General features: G+C 37.1%; 1 protein-coding gene across 6 annotated transcripts in view; it reads left to right on the plus strand.

Annotated features, from left to right (window-relative positions):
* The window catches only part of UBR3 (ubiquitin protein ligase E3 component n-recognin 3), a 114,151-nt gene that overhangs the window by 72,119 nt on the left and 21,171 nt on the right, over positions 1-20,861 (plus strand). For 4 of the 6 annotated variants that reach the window (XM_063340279.1, XM_063340280.1, XM_063340282.1 and 1 more), the window contains 4 exons: positions 169-381; positions 1,200-1,336; positions 5,502-5,587; positions 15,216-15,321. In XM_063340279.1, the coding sequence (XP_063196349.1) occupies positions 169-381; positions 1,200-1,336; positions 5,502-5,587; positions 15,216-15,321 (542 nt within the window). The remainder of the gene's footprint in view (positions 1-168; positions 382-1,199; positions 1,337-5,501; positions 5,588-15,215; positions 15,322-20,861) is intronic. The other 2 variants (XM_063340281.1, XM_063340283.1) reach the window with 1 other exon arrangement.

The raw sequence follows: 20,861 nt of genomic DNA on the forward strand, positions 1-20,861 counted from the left end.
GTCTATAGTAACTGAGACCTTTTTCACTAGCATGAGGAGCCATTCCAGTTATTCTTCCTTTACAGTTTTTGGTTTTAGACTTAGTTCTTTAGGTATACACCTGAAATATCAAACTAAAAATTAAAATCTTTTGCAAATTTCAGCTACATCTTCTTTATTTTCTTTTAGAATGACCAGGTCCTCCAGGGTTTTTCCGTGGACAAAGGAGAATTTACCTGTCCCCTCTGTAGGCAGTTTGCTAACAGTGTTCTTCCTTGTTATCCTGGAAACAATGTGGAAAGAAGCCTTTGGCAAAGTCATAGTAACAAGTGTATGCAAGACCTTGTACAAGAGGTGGAAGATCTTCAAGAACAGCTGGGAACTTTCCCAGTAAGCATCAGTGTAAGGCAGAAAGATCCTTGTTAATTTGCCTCTACCTTTCAGTTTTTACATTATGTTGCATTTGTGACCTCTTAGAAACTCGACAACCTGGGAAACTTCATTTTCTTCTGATATGGAAGATAGCATACTATTTTATTTTTCTTTTAATATCAAGAAATTTTAAATATTTACAGCACTTATTGCATTACCTACTAAAACAATTGAAGAGCTATGACAAAATGTATTTAATACATTTTTATGGGGTACATTTTCACTTCTCTGTAGTAATTTACATAGAATTGAATATGTAATATATGTAACATAAAATTAATTTATCATTTCTTTACAATGTAAAAACACCAATATCCTTGTAACTGGAAGCTATTTAAAGAATGTTTATTATAAACACTTTAAGGTATGGATTATTTGTTCTACAGAAAAAGCATTTTGCAGATGCTCATGAATTACAAAGCTTCATATGAGGTCTTTCTGAATGATAGAATTAATTCTATTACAATTTGGTAGCCTTTGAGTCTTGATGGAGGCACTGTATGTTATTTTCATGTGCTTGTGCAATGCAAATATACTTTAAAATAATGCGAGCAGTGAGATTCTTGAATTTAGGAGACAAAACAGTGATGTCTTCATATTCAGAACAAATCAGAATAACTTTCAGAATATTATAACCCTTCTGTGAGATAGAATATTGGCTTTTAATGCATATCTTTTCATAGCCTGCAAATGTGTTTTTATAAATGTGAAAGTGATGCACTTTGTGATCAGCTATTGCATTTCTTCAGGTAAAATTAACTAATCTTCTTTTGTGTCTTTGTTCATAGTCTGAAACCAATCTCAGTAAAGAAATGGAATCTGTAATGAAAGATATAAAAAGCACCACACAGAAGAAGTATACAGATTATAGTAAGACTCCTGGATCACCTGACAATGATTTTCTCTTTATGTATTCGGTAGCCAGGTGGGTGTGTTCTTTTTTTTTTTTTTTTTCTTTTCTGTTTCTCCCTAATGGTTTTACTCACCCGATAGTTTTCTTCTAAAAACAAATAATAATAAAATTCCATCCTCTCCAAAAAATACTTTTTGAGTACTCAGTACATGATGGTTAAATTTTCTGATTTTCACATGCAGGCATATGCAAAATGGAAAGATGTGTGTCTCAGTTCATTTTTAGTATATGCAGCGGTGGCACAAAACCTGGAGAATGTTTTCTCTTCTGCTTATTTAGTTTCCTTCTTTATTTAAGGTTTTGCTTTCCATATATCAAAATTTTATGTTGAATTTCTTTTTCTGCCTTCTTTTCCCAAACTGTCAAATCTTCTCTACTACTGTTTAGCAGAATGAGATTATTTCTATATCACTGCCATGTTGGTGTTTTTTAAATCACAGGATGTTTTTAATTGCGCCATCAGACATTAGTTTTATTTACTTAAATGGGGATCACAGAAGGAGCCTTGTCTACATCAGCAACCAGGAATCTCTCTTCATGTGAATAAGTCTTCTAAAACAGTGTCAAAATTACCAGCATTTTCTCTGTGATGTTTGATTCCAGTTTTACGGCTGTCAGTGTCACAGATGCCATCTCCAAGAAAATCAGATGTCACTTGTAGCAGAGAAAAGAAATTACAAGCAAATTCTCTACCACCTAGTGGGAGAGCTAACCCTCCTGTCTGTTTTCCTAGCAAAAGAGGCACCAGGGTCTCTGCATCCTGATTTGCATTCACAGCTGGAAGAGCAGCTCCTCAGCTACCTCCCCCTTTCCCTACAGTCTTACCTTGCTAAATGTATGCCCTTTTTGTATGCATCCTTCTGTGGTCTTTGCTGGCGTGTATGAGATTAGTATAGCGTGTCATTTGCAAATCATGTGCGCCTAGCTTTAATTTTAATAGGTCCACGTTCATAGCATTGATGACTGTCATTTGCGGCAGTGTCTTGGAAGACTATTTCTGCACTGCATCGCAATAGGTCTCGTGCTGTTTTTGGCTGTGTAAACAAAGCTTTTGGGTTTGCTGGCCACTATGTATAGACTAATATAAGAACCTTGTGCTTTTTCCTTCCGCTCTGTGTCTCGGTGTCTGGATTTTCTCATATATGTGTTGTCCTTTTAAAGTGAAGTAGAAAAAATGGTAGGGCTTAACTTGATTCTTCTGTCTTGATAGAAAGAAGAGGTCCATCCAAATATGTTTGCTTTCTGGAAAGGGCATTGTATTTTTACTTCCCCCTACTCTGTCACAGAATCACAGAATGGTTGGGGTTGGAAGGGACCTCTGGAGATCATCTAGTCCAACCCCCTGCCAGAGCAGGGTCACTCAGAGCAGGTGGCACAGGAACAAGTCCAGGGGGGTTTGGAATGTCTCCAGAGACAGAGACTCCATCACCTCTCTGGGCAGCCTGTGCCAGGGCTCTGCCACCCTCAAAGGAAAGAAGTTCCTCCTCACGTTTAGGTGGGACTTCCTATGTTCAAGTTTGTGCCCATTACCTCTTGTCCTGTCACTGGGCACCACTGAAAAGAGCCTGGCCCCATCCTCCTGACACCCACCCTTTCAGTATGTATAAGCATTGATAAGATCCCCCCCTCGGTCTTCTTTTTTCGGACTAAAAAGATCTAAATCCCTCCTTGATATGGATGCTGAGAAATATACAATCGCCCTCCCCACCTCACCCCCGATACGTTCCTTTAATGAAAGCCCACAAGAAGGGATGGAGTAGGGCTGGTTTTTAATCAGGAGCCTGTAGGGCTGAGCAAAATCCATCTTCTCATGTTTTTTTTTTCTGTGAGTGAGAAAGATAAAGCCAGTGTTTTACAAAATTTGTTGCTCCAATGAATGATGCAAAGATTTCTAGATAGAGGAAAGAGTCACTCATATAGATTTTCTTTCTCGTTCTCTTTCCTTCATGTTGAGGGGCTGAGATAGGAAAGGATGCTTTCGGAGACCACTCTGTGTTTCCACTCTTGTATCAGATGCCCAAGTTTTTCTTCACTGATGAGAGAATAGGCACAGAGAGCTCTGCGTTTCTTCAGTAGAGGGCAGATGGTACTCAGATCCTCAAGGTAGAATGGAGCTTGAATTTGGGAGGAGGTACACTAGTCTCTTTCAAAAATGATTAAGGGCTGTACGTGACGTAAAAGATTTTATAAAGGACAAGTGTTCAGTTTCACAAAAGATGCTTTCTTCACTGTGCACTTTTGTGGCAAAGTTTATGTGTGTTTTGAAAGAGATGTCGTAGAGGAAAAGGCTAATATTTACATTTCCAAGAAAGCTGAACTATAAGCTGCTCTCTTTGAGGAGCTGGGGGCAATGAAAAAATGTGGGAGGTGAGAGCTGGTACGATGCGTGTGGTGGAGTATACGTTTCCCAGAATCTCTCTCCTTACATTCCTTATTACCAAAACGTACTATGTGACACGTCATCCGTATCAAGAAGAGTTTCTTTTTTTCAGAACTATCCCTGAGGTTTGTTTTCTAAAATAGTACATATTTCTTGGTGAAAGGACAATTCAAAATTCTAGATCTAGAAAGTTGTTCTTAGACATTCAGGTAGTGGTTTTGGTTTAAATCTTAATTGTCTTGCTTTTAATGAAAGGCTGCCATTAATTTTGTTCTACAAATTAGTTATCGGAAGGTTTGTAGAAATAAAACATACTGGTTTCCTTTATACTCCCATGGTGAACTAGCACATGCTGATCTACGGTTGCTATTTTGTCCCTGCTTGAAATGTCCCTATGAAATCCCTGTCCCTGCTTCCTTGCTGGTGGATTTTTAGAAGTTCAGTGAGCACCGCAAATCGCCTGAAGAGTGGAAAATTCCCCTGTCACACAGATGCCCTTATCAGCAGCAACCAGATGGAGCTCTGAGCAGGCACATTATCAATGTTAAATTGCCTTTTCTGAGTAGAGAGGATTAAAGCATTCCTTCAGAAATGGGTGGCATAAGCTGCAAACTTCGGGATAGTAATATTCTGAAATGTTACTATTTTAAAAACATATGAAAGTATCTTAACAAACACTGCGTATCAAAAATGTATTATTCTTTCAAGATGATGGAGCTGAAATTCTTAAAAAAATAACTTGTTTTGAATAAAATAGGCATCCTGTAGTTTTTTCTTAAATATGCGTGGGTGTGTGTTCTTAGCTTAGATATATGTGCCTAAAATTCTAAAATAGATTTTATTATGTAGTCAGTCGCGTTATATTGAACCTAAAATTATTTGGCTTTTAGTTAAAGGACAAAATATGTTTAGACTGAGCTTTGTAGTTTGGATTAAGTTAGCAAAATAACATTTCAGCATAATAGTTATATTCCTTTATTCCAATTAAAGGAATGTATGTTGACTTATTAAAACAAACTCTCAGAGAATATAACATAAATTGTTTGCACCAAGTCTTGGGGGTAAAAGATAATGCAGTACTGAAACATCCAATTCCAAAATTAAACAAAGCTATCGAATTTGGCCTAAACAATTGGTGCCTAAGTATCAGATTACAATAATACTAAGAAAAAAAGCATCAATGTGTCATGCAGAGATTTAGTGACACAACTCCTGTTTCATACTAATGAGCTGCAGTGAATGCCAGTGTTTCATTCAGATTTAACCTCCAAGGCTTTTATTAACTAACTTATCTTTAAAGGTCAGCGCTTCCATTATAATTTAGACTGTTTTCATACTTAGTTACTTGATGGCATATCCATTGTGCTGACTGTTCGTTTAAAGCAAAACAAAAGCCCTGCCATTAAAGAGAGCGCTTTATAGACGTATCTGATGGATTGAAATTTAGCCTATCTGTATATTGTCTTTTCAGATTTGCACATAAAGTCCCTTATTATCAAGGAGTTGCGTGTGCATACAGAAAAAAGCCTCAGAATTAACATTTATTTATTCTTCAGTCACAACTGTACCAGGTGTCTTAATGTAGTACTTGCTAATCAAACCACTTAAAATCACATGTGGCAATATCTTGATAAAGTTTGTTTTATTCCGAGTCATATTTTGGCATTATCTCACACTAAAGGTTAGTTCACAGGATTCTTTTAATTCGTGCGCACTGGGAGTTTGTGGTGAGTCTTTCGTGTCCTTAGAAACTTGAATAATGCTGTTCCATTCAACGCTATTACGTTTTTCTTGCAGAACAAACTTGGAACTTGAGCTGGTCCATCGAGGAGGCAATTTATGTTCAGGAGGTGCAAGCACAGCTGGGAAAAGATCATGTTTAAGTAAGTTTTACATAATGAAGTGCAATATAAATTATTAGAATATTGAATAAAGGTGTCTCGTTCTTTCTAACATTTTCTAAATTATGTCAACTTTTTTCTTTCAAGCACCTTATTTCTGCTATAATGAGTCTTTTGGGTTTTGTTGCAATTTAAAACATCTGAAATCTGATTTGCACAAATTATTTGTTAGAGCTGTTCATGTGTTGCGAGTATAATCTAGTTAGGAATCAATTGTCATAGTATCCGTGTAATATGTTTTAATAACTTTCCATTTTTATGAGTAGAATGATAAGTATTTTTAGGGTAAAACAGGAAAGCTTTGTTTCACCCTGGCTGTTGCTAGTAATAGTAAAGAAATTTGTTTCTCTGAGTGCTAATGTAGCTCATGACTTGGTCTCATACCTAGAAATCTGCGACTACCCTGTCCCTTGTCTTTAATTTCCCTGGTTCTTTCTCTGACAGGAGAGTTTTTTAGATTTTCTTTCGTAGAAACTGAAATCTTCATCGTTCTGAAACCTTTATTATTTGGCAAATGAAGCACTTGTGGTTGACAGAAGTGCTTTTTTTCCTTAAGATAAACATAAACTGTTAGGAATGGCCTTTTTTTCTTTCTTTCTTTCTTTCTTTTTTCTTTCCCCTGGAAAAATTCAGAAGTCTTCCAGAATGCTGCTAATGCTTGTTTAAATCAAGCTCATGCAGCACTAGCAGCGGATTTGGTGGTAAAAATGTCAGATAGCTTGGGCCCACCTCTGCCTTTTGGTACATGATTTGTGGGCAATGCTTTTTCTCATCATTTGAGGTGATGAGCCACCAAAGAAATCCCATCACATGCTATGCTGTCCACATCCTCTCTAGGATAAGAGCTTCCTCTTGCTGCCAGGAACTGGAGTCTTAATTGATTTCATTCGTGTGTTGTGATTTATGAAAAGTAGTTTTAAACCCTACTGTACGTTGTCTCCTCCCACCATCCGGTGGGCAAAGTACCCAAAAAGTACCTGCTTTACTGGCAGGGCAAAGTACATGAAAAATGCATGTTTTAAAAGAACATTGTTGTATCACTGTTTGCAAATTTGATGCATTTAATAGTATCAAGGCTCTACAGATAATTTCTTCTTGGATTACAATATATTTTTAATTGTATACTCACCTAGTAAGATGTATGCTTTTTCTCTGAATTTTAGCAACTTACTGGATGTATTACCTATTTCACAGGCGTGTTATTTGGAAGACCATGATGAGCAGTTTAGGGCAGAGATTTCAGCTTAGAAATGAAAAGCTTTTGAAATATTTAAAGTGAAAAAATTTATAATGATGTTACACGTAATGAGAGCATACCCCTGTTTTCACATGGCTTTACTAGTCATATGAGATCTTTAAAAGTCTTGATGTTTTAAAGTTTAGAAGAACGTGTGCGGGGAAGTGGCCTGTAATCTATAAGGTCACGTGTTTATCTTACTGACAGTTTTTCAAAGTCAGGGCATTTCAGCTTCTCTATATGACTTTTTAAAGATAGAAGTGTAATGAAATACATTCATTACATCTTAAAACACTGTGAAAAGTTGGATGTCATATCAGTGTCAAATTTGTGTTGTATGTACCTCTTTAACAGCTTAACATATATATAAAAAAAAATGATGTTTTTTCTCATGGTGCTTTATCACCAACTAATGTCAGTAAGTGCTGGAAGATTGTGATTGTGCAGTGAATGGTTGAACCACCAGAATGCTGATCAGCTTCCTCCGTGTACATCTCTATAGCCCCATTGGTTCAATTTGAACTTTATCAGCTGACACCAAGGGAAGAACTACCTCAAAGTTGGTTTTGTTTGTTTGGATTTTTTTTAAGAAAAAAAGAAAAAGAAAAAAAAATCCATGAAGCTGAGGCGTTGTAGCTAACACTAAGTGGTCTGTATAACACATTATCTATTTTTTTTCTTATACTTACCACACCGTCCCTTCAACCTCATCTTGCATAAATAAGGGCTCTTACATACTTAGGACCTGATTTTAAAAGGAAGCATACCTTTTGCTGACAGCCAGTGAAAAGGTCGGTCAGGATTTTAATTAATTAAATTTTAATTTTTAATTTTAAAAAGTTCCTCAAGTCTTGAAACGCATGGAGAATACTGTAATCATTGGAGAAATTTCTTTTTGGAGAATAACAAAATAGGAAATCATACATGGGGAATGTATCTCCACTGAAGAATTGTCTTATGCTAGATTGTTGCTTCGACAAGACAAACTGATGTCCTCTTTAAATTGATACATCATACTTACCTATTTTTCCAACACTTTTACTATTTTGCCCTTAAGTATGTCTCAGAAAAGGAACAACCAGTGTTGTCAGTTCATCAAAATAGATTACTGGAACAGACTAAACTCATAGAAAGTTGAAGATACTTCTCACACTTGCAAAGTCTGGAAGTTATCTTTTTAATGAGAATCTCTAAGATTACATCAACTATTGCTTTTAAAAAGTAGGAGCAGAATCACTTTTTCATATATAGCAGGGTTTGTTTTCACTAAACCATTACAGAATTATATGAGTTTCCTTCATGCCCCTCTCATATCAGTGCATTTAGAGATTAAAAAATTGCAGTTCTTAGGTACATGTTCCGTAAAATATTTTATTTTTCCATACTCATTTATTTTTCCAAGCAGTAATCCTGTTTTTAAAGTTTCATCTTAAATATACCTTCAACTTCTTCATTGTCTTATGCAGTGAGGAAAGAAAGATTTTAAAAACCCATACCCTATATAGAACTTGAATACTGTTTTGTTAAAGTCTTGCTTGTACAGTATTGAAACTGCTTTTGTTTTTTAAACGTCATTCGTTTCAGGTCCAGCAGAAGTAATCTAAGATATAACCCGGTTTTGGTCGTCTTATGCGTGAAATAATGAGGTGTCTCTCTTGTGAGAGTGTACCGCTCTGTATTAGTCATGTAACAACTGTAAAGTTTGGTGATTAGATATTGCAGAAAACAGAGTGTGTTGTCCCAGGTGAGCTGTTACAGCAGCGAGCGTCGGGGAAGACGGTGGGAACAAATAGGTCAAGAGCTGGTTTAGTAGATTGCACCATGAGGGCAGCTGCTCTCAGGAAGTAAAATTAAGAATGATTAATGTAGCTGTTAGTGTCAGCAGTTGAGGCTGGGTGAGAAGAATGAAGAAGAAAATTTGGCTGTAAAATTGCCATTTTAAGGTTTAAAGTCTTGTATGGGTGTTTGCATGAGCGTGTGTTACTAAACAGTATGCAACCAAAAAATGCAAGTAGAGTCTTATTTACTTATTGCTTAAAAATCAAGTCCTATTTTAAGGACCCCGTTACAGTTTTAGAGCTTATGGCATTGAAGATTCTCTTGGGTTTAGGGGATAATTATGATATATAGCAATTGTACAGGTCTTATAAAGTTTGAGATTTATGTTTTGGTCTTTTGTTTTCATTGTTTTATATTTATAGAACAGCTTCAGAAGACAATGTTAAGGCTGAATAATTAGGACTTCTCTTTGACTTCTGTGTCACTTTTTAACTTGTGTATACGTGTTTTTTTCTCTCGTTGCTCATAATTTTGCAGTAGTGGGTGAACAATTCCACAAAATTTAAGTTATCTAAAAATGAATTTATAATCTAGTCCGTTCTTCCTTTTAACTTTTTAAAAGTAGTTCATTCTTTCTGGCTGCTTTCCTTTCTTTTTCTCCTTTTTCCCTTTGTAATAAGGATAGGATTAGGGGTTGTTTTGGGAAGGATTAAATATTCTAGCACCGTGTCCTCTGGCTTCAGTTTCCCTGCATAGGAGCTCCTTATCCTTATGCTTCTCACAGATAGCAGAGTCTGGCATTTCAGCATCAACTGCATTAATTGAAAAGGACGTTAGTTTACAAGTGGACATCAAAAAAGTATTTAAGAATTGGGTAAGCTAGCCTCAAAGGAAAATGTCCAGCATCTTCATAACTTCTGTGATGGTTTTAACTGTTGAGAAACTGTATTGTTCCACCATTGGGGTTTTTGGGGGTTTTTATTGTTTTGGTTTTTTCCTCGTTCATTTAAAGCCTGTGCTTTGCATTTGTAGATGGCTCAGCAGTGTCATCTCTCTTGATTATGATGTTAGTATCAATTTAATCAGTGGTTTTAGTGCTTTTCTGTGGACCAAAAGTCATCTTGACACAAAGCATTTTTGAAGCTCTTCATGCTGCTTCTGCATCAAAGTTTTCAACCACATTGATAGTAATGGCTGTCTCCATTTTATCAATGTGGCTGGTGATACTTGGAACCTCTAAGTACGGTTCATTCCTGTAGGAAGAAAAACCTAATTCTTTTATGAATTGCTCAGTTGCAACTGTCTCCTTCCTGTAATCTATTCATGTGAATGTGGTTGCAAAGATTCCTACACACCTCTCTGCAGCCACTGAAAATAAGAAGAAAAGTAGTTTTCAGGAATGCTTTTTGCCTTGGTACAGTGGGTTTCTGTGATTGATTGGTTTGGTTTGGGGTGTTTTGGTTTTTTTTAGTTAATAGCTGGCAATCTGCAGATCTTTGGTACCCATGCATTCATGTTAACTTTGAAAAAGCAGTTTTTCTCACCAACAGATGATCCTAACTGTTTCCTAAACAGCTTGGTATGCCATTCATACCTAGCATGGGAGAGGCAAAGACAGGTACCGTTCCAGTTCTATTGCTAAAGTTGATTTCATACACTGGCAAGTTTGGTGTTGAGGATAATTATCTGCTTCATCAACGATTAAGGTCTGAGATTTTGTAAAGACTATTCATGTCTTAATGCCTTAATAGGCTTTCCCTGACCTTCACGTTTTTTTTTTCTTCACTGATTCCAATCTACTGGATCAGTGATGAATGGGAAGATGCTGTCAGCAGGTCTCAGCAGCTGCTGTTGCTAAGTGGACTATATCAATCTCTACAAGGAGGAAAAAAAAAAAAATCTTCAATCTCCTTATTAACAATCAAGTCCCATCTGGTTGTATAAAGTGGGTTTTGTTATAATCTATATTTTCCTTGATAGTCCCAGCAAACTTTTGCAGAAGGTTGTAATGTCTCTGGTCTGGTAAGAGTTTCAGACACCAGTTGGAACAAGGACGTTTTCGGTTCCACTTGCAGTGAACAGCTGTGTCACTGTGTTTTGTGATCTTTTGACATTGTAAATATGAAGAGTAATTTATAGAATGAAAAAAGAGAAGACTGAATCAAAATAGCAAAGTAGAGAATTTCATGACAGCAGTATGTGTTATTTACATCCTTCTAAAACATAAACGTGAGAGAGACTGGGGAATAAACACATCTAGACTTTTGCAAGCAAAACAAAGTCACCAAATTCCTTAATTTTCTTTGTCATCATTATTACAGCCCATTGCTATACATTGTGGAAGTGGAATTAATAACAGAAAAAATCTGCTGATTTCAGCTTTGGTAATCTGAGAGTTTACAGTCAAGAGACCATGAGTTTTGCTGCCTTTTTTGTCTGTGGAAATTTGCGATCACTTTGGCAAAGACCAAACCAAGATTACTAGTGTGACCAAAACTTAGACCTGCACATAACTTCCTAAATCGCACACTTTTGTCAGTTCAGCACAGCGTTTTTTATAAATTCTGCCGTTCATCTATCAAATCCCTATCTGGTCATCTCTCTGAATTTAGTCATCTTCTGTGCTGTGCATACCACGCTAGCCATGAAAAGAGCTGTGAAATCGCCTTTATAGACTCTTGCTTTATGTACTTTGGCATAGCAGAAAATTAAGAGCTTTGTCAACTTCTGTAAAATCAGTGTGCTTTAATATTAAAAATAGTAAAGAATGTAACTGCAGGTGCTAGTGCAGGCAGTGTGGATATGTAGACAAAATACCCATTATCTTTGGGGGTTTTTTATGAGAGGAGCAGCATTCGAACACTTCCTCTAACAGCTTCAGTCCCAGTGCGAAGACAGGGTCTTATGCTTTGAGCTGCTCCTTTGAAAGTACCGATTCCAGCTGAGTTTATTGCTCCTCTCTCAGTAGGATAAACCTGAGAAGTAGAGCTGGTATAGGAAGAGTTGAAAAGAACGTACCAACAGCAGCAGTGTACAGAGCAATAGATTTATTTTTGTAATTTTTAGAAATGGAATTAAGAAGGCTAATAAGAATCAAAGTCAAAGCTAATGTCTAGCTGCTAATCTAGATGATTCTATTAAGTGTTTTATATAAGCTTTACACACATTCTGTGAAAACAAAGACCATCTAAAAAAGCTGGGAGAATTGAGACAGCGCTGCTTCAATGTGGGTAATATTTGAATTGTACAGATATGTTTTAAAGCCAGTAATAGTCTTGTCCACTTAAATGTCTAAATCTTGGAATCCTGCCAAGCCCCTGACGACTTCCAGCAAGAAGTAATATTGTGCATTCAAATTTTGTGATTTTTATGTTTATTCAATTTAACTGGATGCAGCCTGTCTCAAATGCTATGAAGTTATTAGGAGAGGGACGACCATATTCAAATTCTTTTCACTCCTTACTTCTCATGATTTGTTATCAATAAACCTTTAATACTCATTTTATTGTGACTGCATAATTATCATTCTCTTAATTTTGTTGCTGCTATGCTTTCAAAATTAATATTCTTCTACCAAATTTTGTTAAGGATGTTATTTTGGAGGCCCTGAGCTACATCCAAATCCTGTCTTTCCCACTTAGAAAGGTGGGTTTGCCTGGGGAGAACGGGCGTAAGATCCGCTGTAAGTGGTGGGTGCCTAGGGGGTTATGGCCTTCCTTTCCATTCTTGGCAAGACTTTGCAAGGGTCTTGTTTGTAGGCCGTTGTTGTGTTAAAGTTTTGCTGTTACTTGCCTTTTTTTAGAAAAAAAAGAAAAGTGTATTTTAAAGCTTCTAAGTAGTCTATTAGGAAATGGGAAGTTATTCTGTATTTTTATGTTTCCGTTTCGGAATGATGCAGTCAGAGGAACAAAACCGCTGGAATTCACTTGGCCCAAGGCAGATTCCTGCCAGTCCCTCACGCATAAGGATGTGGTGAAACACCAAGGACTCTGCACAAAGAAGTTGCCGGTTCTAGATTATGGGTCCTCGGGTGTTTTCCTTGGCTTTCTCCAATACTCCATAATCATAGTAAATCGGAGGTAAAGCAGTTGGAGTCACAAACAGAAAAATGTTTGTGAAGAAATAAACCTTTCTATCTTCCTCTGCCTAGGCCTTAGTTTTTGCTAATTGTTAGAAATGTTCTCAGAAATGCGAGTACGGATGCAGTAGCTCCATCGGGGCTCACTTTAGCCCGCGGGGAAGGTGTGTGCTGTTGGGCCATGCCAGCGGTGGCGTTCCCCTTGGGTGTTACCCCTCGGCTGCCCCAGGCCTGGGGAACCCCATGGCCCTGCTGCATTGCCTGAGAGGGTGTCCGCATGTTTTTAAGTCAATTCATAAAGAAAATATTTCCTAAAAGGTCATTGTAACCATGTCTTATTAACTACTTCCTAGCTTTACATTTACGTGCTAAACACCTTTTGTTGTAAAGGAACAATAGCTGCCTTAATCACAAGCAAAATATATTGTCTTACAAGACTGATATTTTTCTGTTCAGATTTAGTCAAATATTAGAATGTATCTTGATTCCATAAATGTTATACACTTGGAGATTACAAATAAATTCTCCAGCGCTAGAATTTGATGCTTGTCTGCTTAATTTCATATTAGTAAAAGCTCAGGAAAATAGCTATTAAAGGAACAGAGGGTTAATTAATTATGCTAAGCATTTATCTCTGTTTGCATAGTTACCTATTTCTGTTTGAGGCAAGGAGCAGTTCAGAAAAAAAATTTCATTTATTTTAGTAGTGGAGAGGCAAGAGGGAAGGAACGGATACTTTCATTGGTTTCATTTGAAACAAAACCATACTGGCAGGGTTTTTTTATTATTTTGATGAAATATCAGTATATTTTCAGGGTTTTGCAATTTGTCAGCAAAGCAATGTTTTGCTAGAATCTCTTGCCAGAAGAAAAGATAACTTATTTTGTCCTCATTGACTGCTTTTATTCAGAAAGCAGGTGACAGCAATCAATTCCAATGCCATCTGCATCTCCAATTACTTTACAAACCCCAGGAGCTAATTACAGCCCTCAGGCTCTGGCAGTCAGCTGACTCCATCTTGCGACTTTTTTGGCCATTGCGTACCTCTGAGTAATTGTCTATTTATGGAAAATAAATTAATAGCTGCTATTTCTACTTTAAAAAGAGGACCTGTGAGCAAGCACGTAGGTTAAGCAAGTGGGTTGTGGACAGAAGGGAGTGAGATTAAGAGAGTAGGAGGCAAAGGGATCAAATGAAAGAATAAAATAGCGGTTGGGGGGGAAAGGAGACAGGAAGATATGAAAGGAAAAAGTTGAAAGGGAGGAAGGAAGCAGGGTCTCAGAAAATTGAACAGGAGCAAACATGGAGCAAATAGCAAGACACGGTGTGACAGGAGGGAAAAAAGTGAACAAAATCATGGGAAATAGTATTTTGAAATATGATTTTAATATAAACCCATGAAGATAAAAAAAGATGTATTTTTTTTTCCAAACTGTAACTGTATTATAAACACAGAAAAAGAAGAGAAGTCCGAGATTCTTATTGTACATACCTCTCTGTCAACATACACGGTGCCTCCCTCCTTAGTTCGCTTAAGGGCAGAAAGGGTTAGATGTTACCTTTTTCTGTGTTGATCATGTGATTCATAGATAAATGAAAAGTGTCCGTTCTAATATATGATATTGCAGTAATGTGCATGAATAATAAACTAAGCATCCTTTATGCAAAAGGTTCTAGAAGTGTTTTGTAAATTATACTTTTGTCACAGTGGATGCACAGAAGGTTTCCAGTTGATGGATTTCAGCATACTTTGCCTGCAGGTAGTGTAGACAAATCTCTGCAGTTACAAAGACGGTCGCTGCTTTAGTGTCACTGTGGTGTGGTCAAAAGTTTAGGGTTTTTCTCCTCCAAAAGTTACCTACAAAATAACCTTATGAAGGCAGAAAGAATAATAACTTTTTAAGGATGAAGAGCTGAAGTGATCCTGCTGTAGGCCAGAACTTCTGTCAACTTTAGGTTAATTTCAGACATGTTGGGCACAGAACTTAACTGTGAGAGAGAGAAATAAAAGCTGTGTGTTAAGAGTGTATCAGTCTCTGGTTAGAAGGGATGTTTAGCAAATCACAGCTCCTGGCCTAAACTGGAGAGGGAAGTGAAGGGAGCCTGGAACCGTAGCAATATAACAGCAAATAAAACAGGATTTTTAAAAAGGCTTGTCATTAAGTTACATGCAGATTTTTTTTATTTTTTTTTTTATGAGCACTAAAACAACTGAGATCTGGTCAAAGCTTTCTAAACAGCCTTTCTCTGTTTCAGAATCTCAGGAGAGAGAACAAAATTATTTTGTCATATACATGCATAAGTTCACTGCCTTCTATTGAAATCTTACTTCTCTTCAAAATCTTTTTTAAAATATAAGTTAAATAAAGAGTAATAAGATGATGTTTTTTAGGGTATGAGCTTCTTTGACATAACAGACTTTTCAGAATCTTGTAAAATAAATGATGGCAACTTAATGTAAAATACTTCCTATTACTGTGCATAATAATCAGCGATCTATCTTCTTCACGTTTCAGATCAGCTGTTCCACGTGTTGGCCATGCATATGCGCCTCTACAGTATAGACTCTGCATACAATCCCTGGAGAAAACTAACGCAGCCGAGCCAGGATAAAAATTCAGAGCAAGTATTTTAATTTACTAAATATCAGTTTTACCTTGTGAAAGAAACATCCTTACAGAGGGACTTTGGGTAACTTGATGTCTTAATTTAAATTCTCTGTGAGGTGGGCTGATGAACTTAACATCTAAAAATTGTGTGTATATGTTTGTAAAAATAAATTTCTGTATTTCTTTTACGTAAAGTCTGACACATTCCAGTTTTGAGTTAAAGCTGAAATACCCCGCTCAAAAGCTTAAACACATGCAAATTTAGCAGTATTGGGTAAGTGGATAGGTGCACTGCCACTCTTGGTACGCATGCTAGACAAAATGTACATTACAATTAAGTTCATAAATAGTTTATTGAAAGTTGGGCAACAACTAATAGGTAATTAACTATTAGCTAATACGTTACAGAAATAACATAAGTAGGCCTAATATATGTGAGAATTAATTTCTATTTGAAGCTAAAAATTTTCATGTTATTGCAAACAAGCTATTTGCCTGAGTTTGCTTTTAAACCATTAACCTTATATACACAGCTGTACAAGGATTAACAATATAATAAATGGAGCCATGTATCGATGTTCCATAAGGACTCCTCTCCCTACTTGATTTAAGACTCTTCACTTTTCAGATTCAGCCTTGATGGTCAGAAGAACGGTTTCTTGTCTAAAACCAGATGATTATTTTTCCTCATAAGAGAACAGTAAATCTTGTTTTTTCTCTTGGCACCTTGAGCGTCTTTTTCATAGCTAAGTTCTCCATTTGTAGCTTGTAATAATACTGAAAAGACTGTCTTTTTAGTGCCTATCCAGCTGTGTATTTGCCAGTGTTTTTCTAGGAGTGGAGGTGGAAAGCTTCATGGGTTTTCAAAAATTGATCTGGGATAGTGATGCTACAATCCTAATCTGCAAATTAGGAAAAATTATTAAAACGTTTGTCCTTGCATGCTTCTAGTTTCAGATTTTACTGTTTGTCCTCTTGGTCTCAGGTCTCTTTTTTTTTTTTTGGCAGTCAACATTAGATGATTGCAGTAATTAGACTAAATTATCAGATTAGTTTATAATGCGTTAGCAGAACAAAGCAACAATAATTTTATAACCTGAAAACCTGTGTTATTCGGCATGCATTCAAACTACTTTGAGAGTATGTTTTTGTGTGATTCTGCCCTGACCTGGATTACGCAATGGAACGAGGTTAATAAATTTGGTGTATGGTTGACTGAGTTATACCTGGCAAAATTAAGATCACGTTGATAGGGTGCTGACAGTCTGAATGGCCATGGGACTGATCGTGCACTTCTCAGTTTGGTATTTGAAGAGCTTGCTGGCTTTGGAAGCAGCTATTAACAGAGGGGCTGCTTTTTATGCACATGCAGCTTCTTGTTGCCCTTACAGACGTGATGGAGGTCACCATGCATCCGTCAAGGTCAGATTGCTGCAAGTTAGGTTTCATTAGGCAATATTTTGAATCACTTTGAAATGAATGGTGCTGTAGACCATAACGGCTTGCTCTGCAGGAGGTGTTGCACGTTGGGAATGCATTTGAGCTGTTCTCTTGTTTCCTGCGCAGGTTTTCAAGATGTCTTGGTAGACTTGCTGATGCTGGTTTGTCACTAAGTCCTAAATGGTTTAGGAAGCTATAACTGAAACATCATCCGTTTTGCCATGATATCGTTTACTGTTGAGGTGCACTGATGCAATCGAGCTGGAATTTCTTTGCTGACTCCTTGGAACTTTTTTCCTACCTTAGTCTGCAGGTCCCAGAAAGCTGCAGAGGAGGGAACTTGGGGACATGTTTTTAATGTATAAATTAGAGCATAAGATGGATATCCATAATTATATTTTAGAAATTTGAAGTAGTAGCTTCACTTGAAGATGGCATTCCTATGATTGGTGTGTATGAGCTAATTGCACACTTCTTTGAGTCACGCAGCCTTTTGAGAAGTCCAGAATAGCCAGTGTTTTCAGGTACAAGAAAGAGTGCTCAGAGCAATTAGAAGGCGATGCACTGCTGTAAACTGAAGATTAAGCGGGTGGTGGCGAAATACCGCTGCAGATTTAAGATGTGGATAGCGCTCTGCCATTTTGAAGCTAACCGAGTGATCTGAGTCGTCAGCCTGACCAGTACATCAGACTTTAAGTATAAAGACTTGTAGGAAAAAAAAAGAAGTCAATGAGGGGATAAGATCTATATCATGTGACTATATTACTGTGATTCTAAACAATTAAACACCAAGCAAGTCACAGGAGAAAAATAACGTTAAACCAACATGCTATATTTTTCTATTTTTTTAACGTATTTCTATTTAATTTTTACTGTAAATTATTATTTCAGTTGAAAATAAAGATGCAACTAACTTCTCTGGAAAACTGTTTAAAAAGGTAACTTTCAAAACTAAAAAAGCAAATAATCTGTGGGATACAAGTGCCATTGCATTATCTTTTCACCCTTATTTAATTGCAGCTACTTTATTTAAATACGTAAATATTTACAATTAAAACAACCCAGGTATAGAGCTCACAATTTTTAGCTGGTTTTTTTTTTTTTTAATTCATAAATCATGCCTTCAATTTCATGTGTTTGGGAGAACAAAGATCAAAGTAATTTGTAAAGACTCTCGGAGAATTGCTCCACTCTACTTCCCAAAGGCCCTGGTTTTGCCCAGCATCATCTACAACTGTATCTAGATCGCTCCGTAGTTGAAAAAGGCAGCGGAGAGGAAAATAAGAAGGAGCTCATGCAGTCACACCAAGGTAGTGTAGAAATGAGGAAATTTCAAGCAAGAAGATATGCTATCAGAAAGGGCCTAAATAATGTGAACTGTTCGGAGGAAGAGGGAGGAAAAAAGATAAAGCTATGTCTGATGAACTTGTGACGGGCATAGTGGACTCTTTCTCCTGTGCAGTTCATGTTGTCAAATTTAATATACACTTGGTCCCACAGGCTGTGCTTAGGCAAATTGTTCTACTATGGGCAGATCTGGTTTCAAGGGTGATCAAATAAACAATTATTGTGGTGTAAGTGGGGAATAATAGCTTCTGGCAGGGGGCAGAGAAGGAGCAGCTGGAGGCAATAATTACTAAACCCACATGCGAATTTAATGGACTAGTCCAAATAGCCAGAGTTTCAGGAACGCCAAACCTGAAATAAACGGATATACATTATTTATTTTTTTAAAATTTACATGTCTACAAAAGCTGAAATTTTTGTCTCTGTCTTGAAAGACAAAAGGTGTCAGCAAAGAATGGTTCACTAAAGCATTAAGAGTCTTTGCAGTAGAAGCACTTGGCGGAGGGGGGGAACTGCACGATAAACTGAAATGCCGAAATATACTGGGTTACTTTTACTAAAGTGTTTTGCTCTTGTTTTGTTTTAAGCTCGATCGCATTGGTGATTGTTTATAGAATCATACTGGGGCAACAAACTGCAGCGCAGGGATGGGAATGAGCAACTGTTTGTGAGAACCTCTCAAGTAACATCTCCATTACAGAAACTGTTGTGAAATGGGAAAAATAAAACAGTTTTTATGAGATAGTCCAAGGCGGACAGAGAGTAAGATGATGAGACAATGGGGTTCAGTTGAGGTTTTGCTAGAGGTGGTATATACGTACACATGCTGCAACAGGACTTAGGTGATCTATTCAATAAAGACACAAATCCCGCCTGAAACACCAGTATATCAGGACATGTTATGATACGGAGGTTCCAACAGTAATGCCAGCTTCAGGAGTACTTGGCTGTTTCTTCCTTACCCTGTACCGTAGCTCACCGTCATCTTCAGCTGTGCTGATGCGACTTGAGCAGGCTGCGTCATGAACAAAGTTAAGGAACTAATCCATGGTTTTAAAAAGGTTAATTTGAGTAAGTTTGGGAGCAGGTGACAAGGGAGCGCTGTGGTGAAAGAGGGAAGGGAAGGTGTCTGATGTTAGTACTGCCAGTGAAATCAGCTGTTGTATAATGAGAAAAACTGACCTGCCGTAAAATCTGCTGTGACGCAACGAAAGGCAAATATGAAATTGTGATTATATCCTAGACTGTAGCCAGAATAAATAGTGGAATTCTACTTTCCTATCATGAACATCAGAAGCTGTGTGTTACTCTGACCTTTCTGCAGGCTGGGATTTGTGTATTTCTCATCCTGCAAATACTGAAGAGAATATAAATTTGCCCTCGTTGATTAAGCCTTTGTTTAGCTGTACTCGTATCCTTGCTTTTCAGGTTTTCTGTACATGACCGTTCGAAGAGGTGTGAGGCTCAAAATTTATTTATGGACTCACTTTATTTATGGACTTTCTAACTTTATAATCAGTTGGAGTTAGTATCAAACAAAAATTTTAAGTGTCTCTAGCTGAGAGAAGAGGGGAAGGGGGGCCATAAGCAAATCCTGCTTGTTTCAAAGTAGAACAGATTTTTTTTTTTATTCCTCTATATCCATTCCCAAAGAAGTGATTCCCATCTAACCTCCATCAGGAGGAGGATGCAGAATACAGAGGTGGAGTTGCTCGGTGTCAGTGGATAGAGGGCTCTGGTATTGGCACAGAGAGAGGTGCAGCCCAGTTACTGGAGGAGAGCTCAGTTCCATCGAGAACGTCGAGCAAGGCATATTTCATTTTTCATTCTGGTCCGTGTTTATATCGTACTATGCAGTTTATTTCCACCTCCCCCCCGCCTTTTTTTTTAATGGATACAGCATACAGCTATAATACATCTGAATAATTTTATATTACTTTGGTCCCATCTGAAATCGTACTTGCTTTCATTTTTTTCAGTGTTTCTGTGGCACAGTGTTTTTGTAAAGTCAGATTTATCAAGCTTTCACGTATCCGTTGGGGATTAATAGGAAGGGCAATTTCCATAAAACACATAAACCACAAAAATTTCTAAACACATTTTGTAAATTCAGTTTCAGTGTCATAATGAAGAAGTTACTTAGGCTCTTAACAAATGACAGAGCAGTTTTTAAGTGCTTTGTATGCTGCAGCACTTGACGTAGACAGAAGCCGCTTATCTAAAACCCTGACATTTAATGTAGCTTTACTTCTCCAATTCATATGACGTGACTAAATTAGGCAAAGAGTTTGGTTGGTCCTACATGTGAAAATGAGTTCATTTATTTGTGACGTTGCCAGTCAATCACAGTATTCTGTATATATAAGAATATTTCCTGATTTTGTCAGAACTGGTGTTTGACCTAATTGTTACATGACTGTTAAATGATAGCGATGTTGATACCCCCATCAGAAAGAGGTGTTCAACTAAATGTGACCAGAGGGAGTTAATTTTTTTTGCCTTAATGTTATTCCAAATTAAGTTTTCCCCCAATTTATATATAAATTAAAAATTAAAAGTGAGAGGTAATTTAAGAGATGTCTGTGGTTTTAAAGTCATTATATAATGAGGGTTATTTATTTTAAAACCCAGTGTCACAGATCATAAAATAGAACTAGCTGTAGGTACAAGCAGAATTAGAGAGACTTAGTGAGATTAGCATCTTCGTTGCCTGTATAATTTTGAAAATGAGACTTGGTAGTGCGATGGAAATTTTTGCCCCCTTGT

This window comes from Chroicocephalus ridibundus, chromosome 7 (genome assembly GCF_963924245.1).
Source record: "Chroicocephalus ridibundus chromosome 7, bChrRid1.1, whole genome shotgun sequence".
Taxonomy (NCBI): Eukaryota; Metazoa; Chordata; class Aves; order Charadriiformes; family Laridae; genus Chroicocephalus; species Chroicocephalus ridibundus.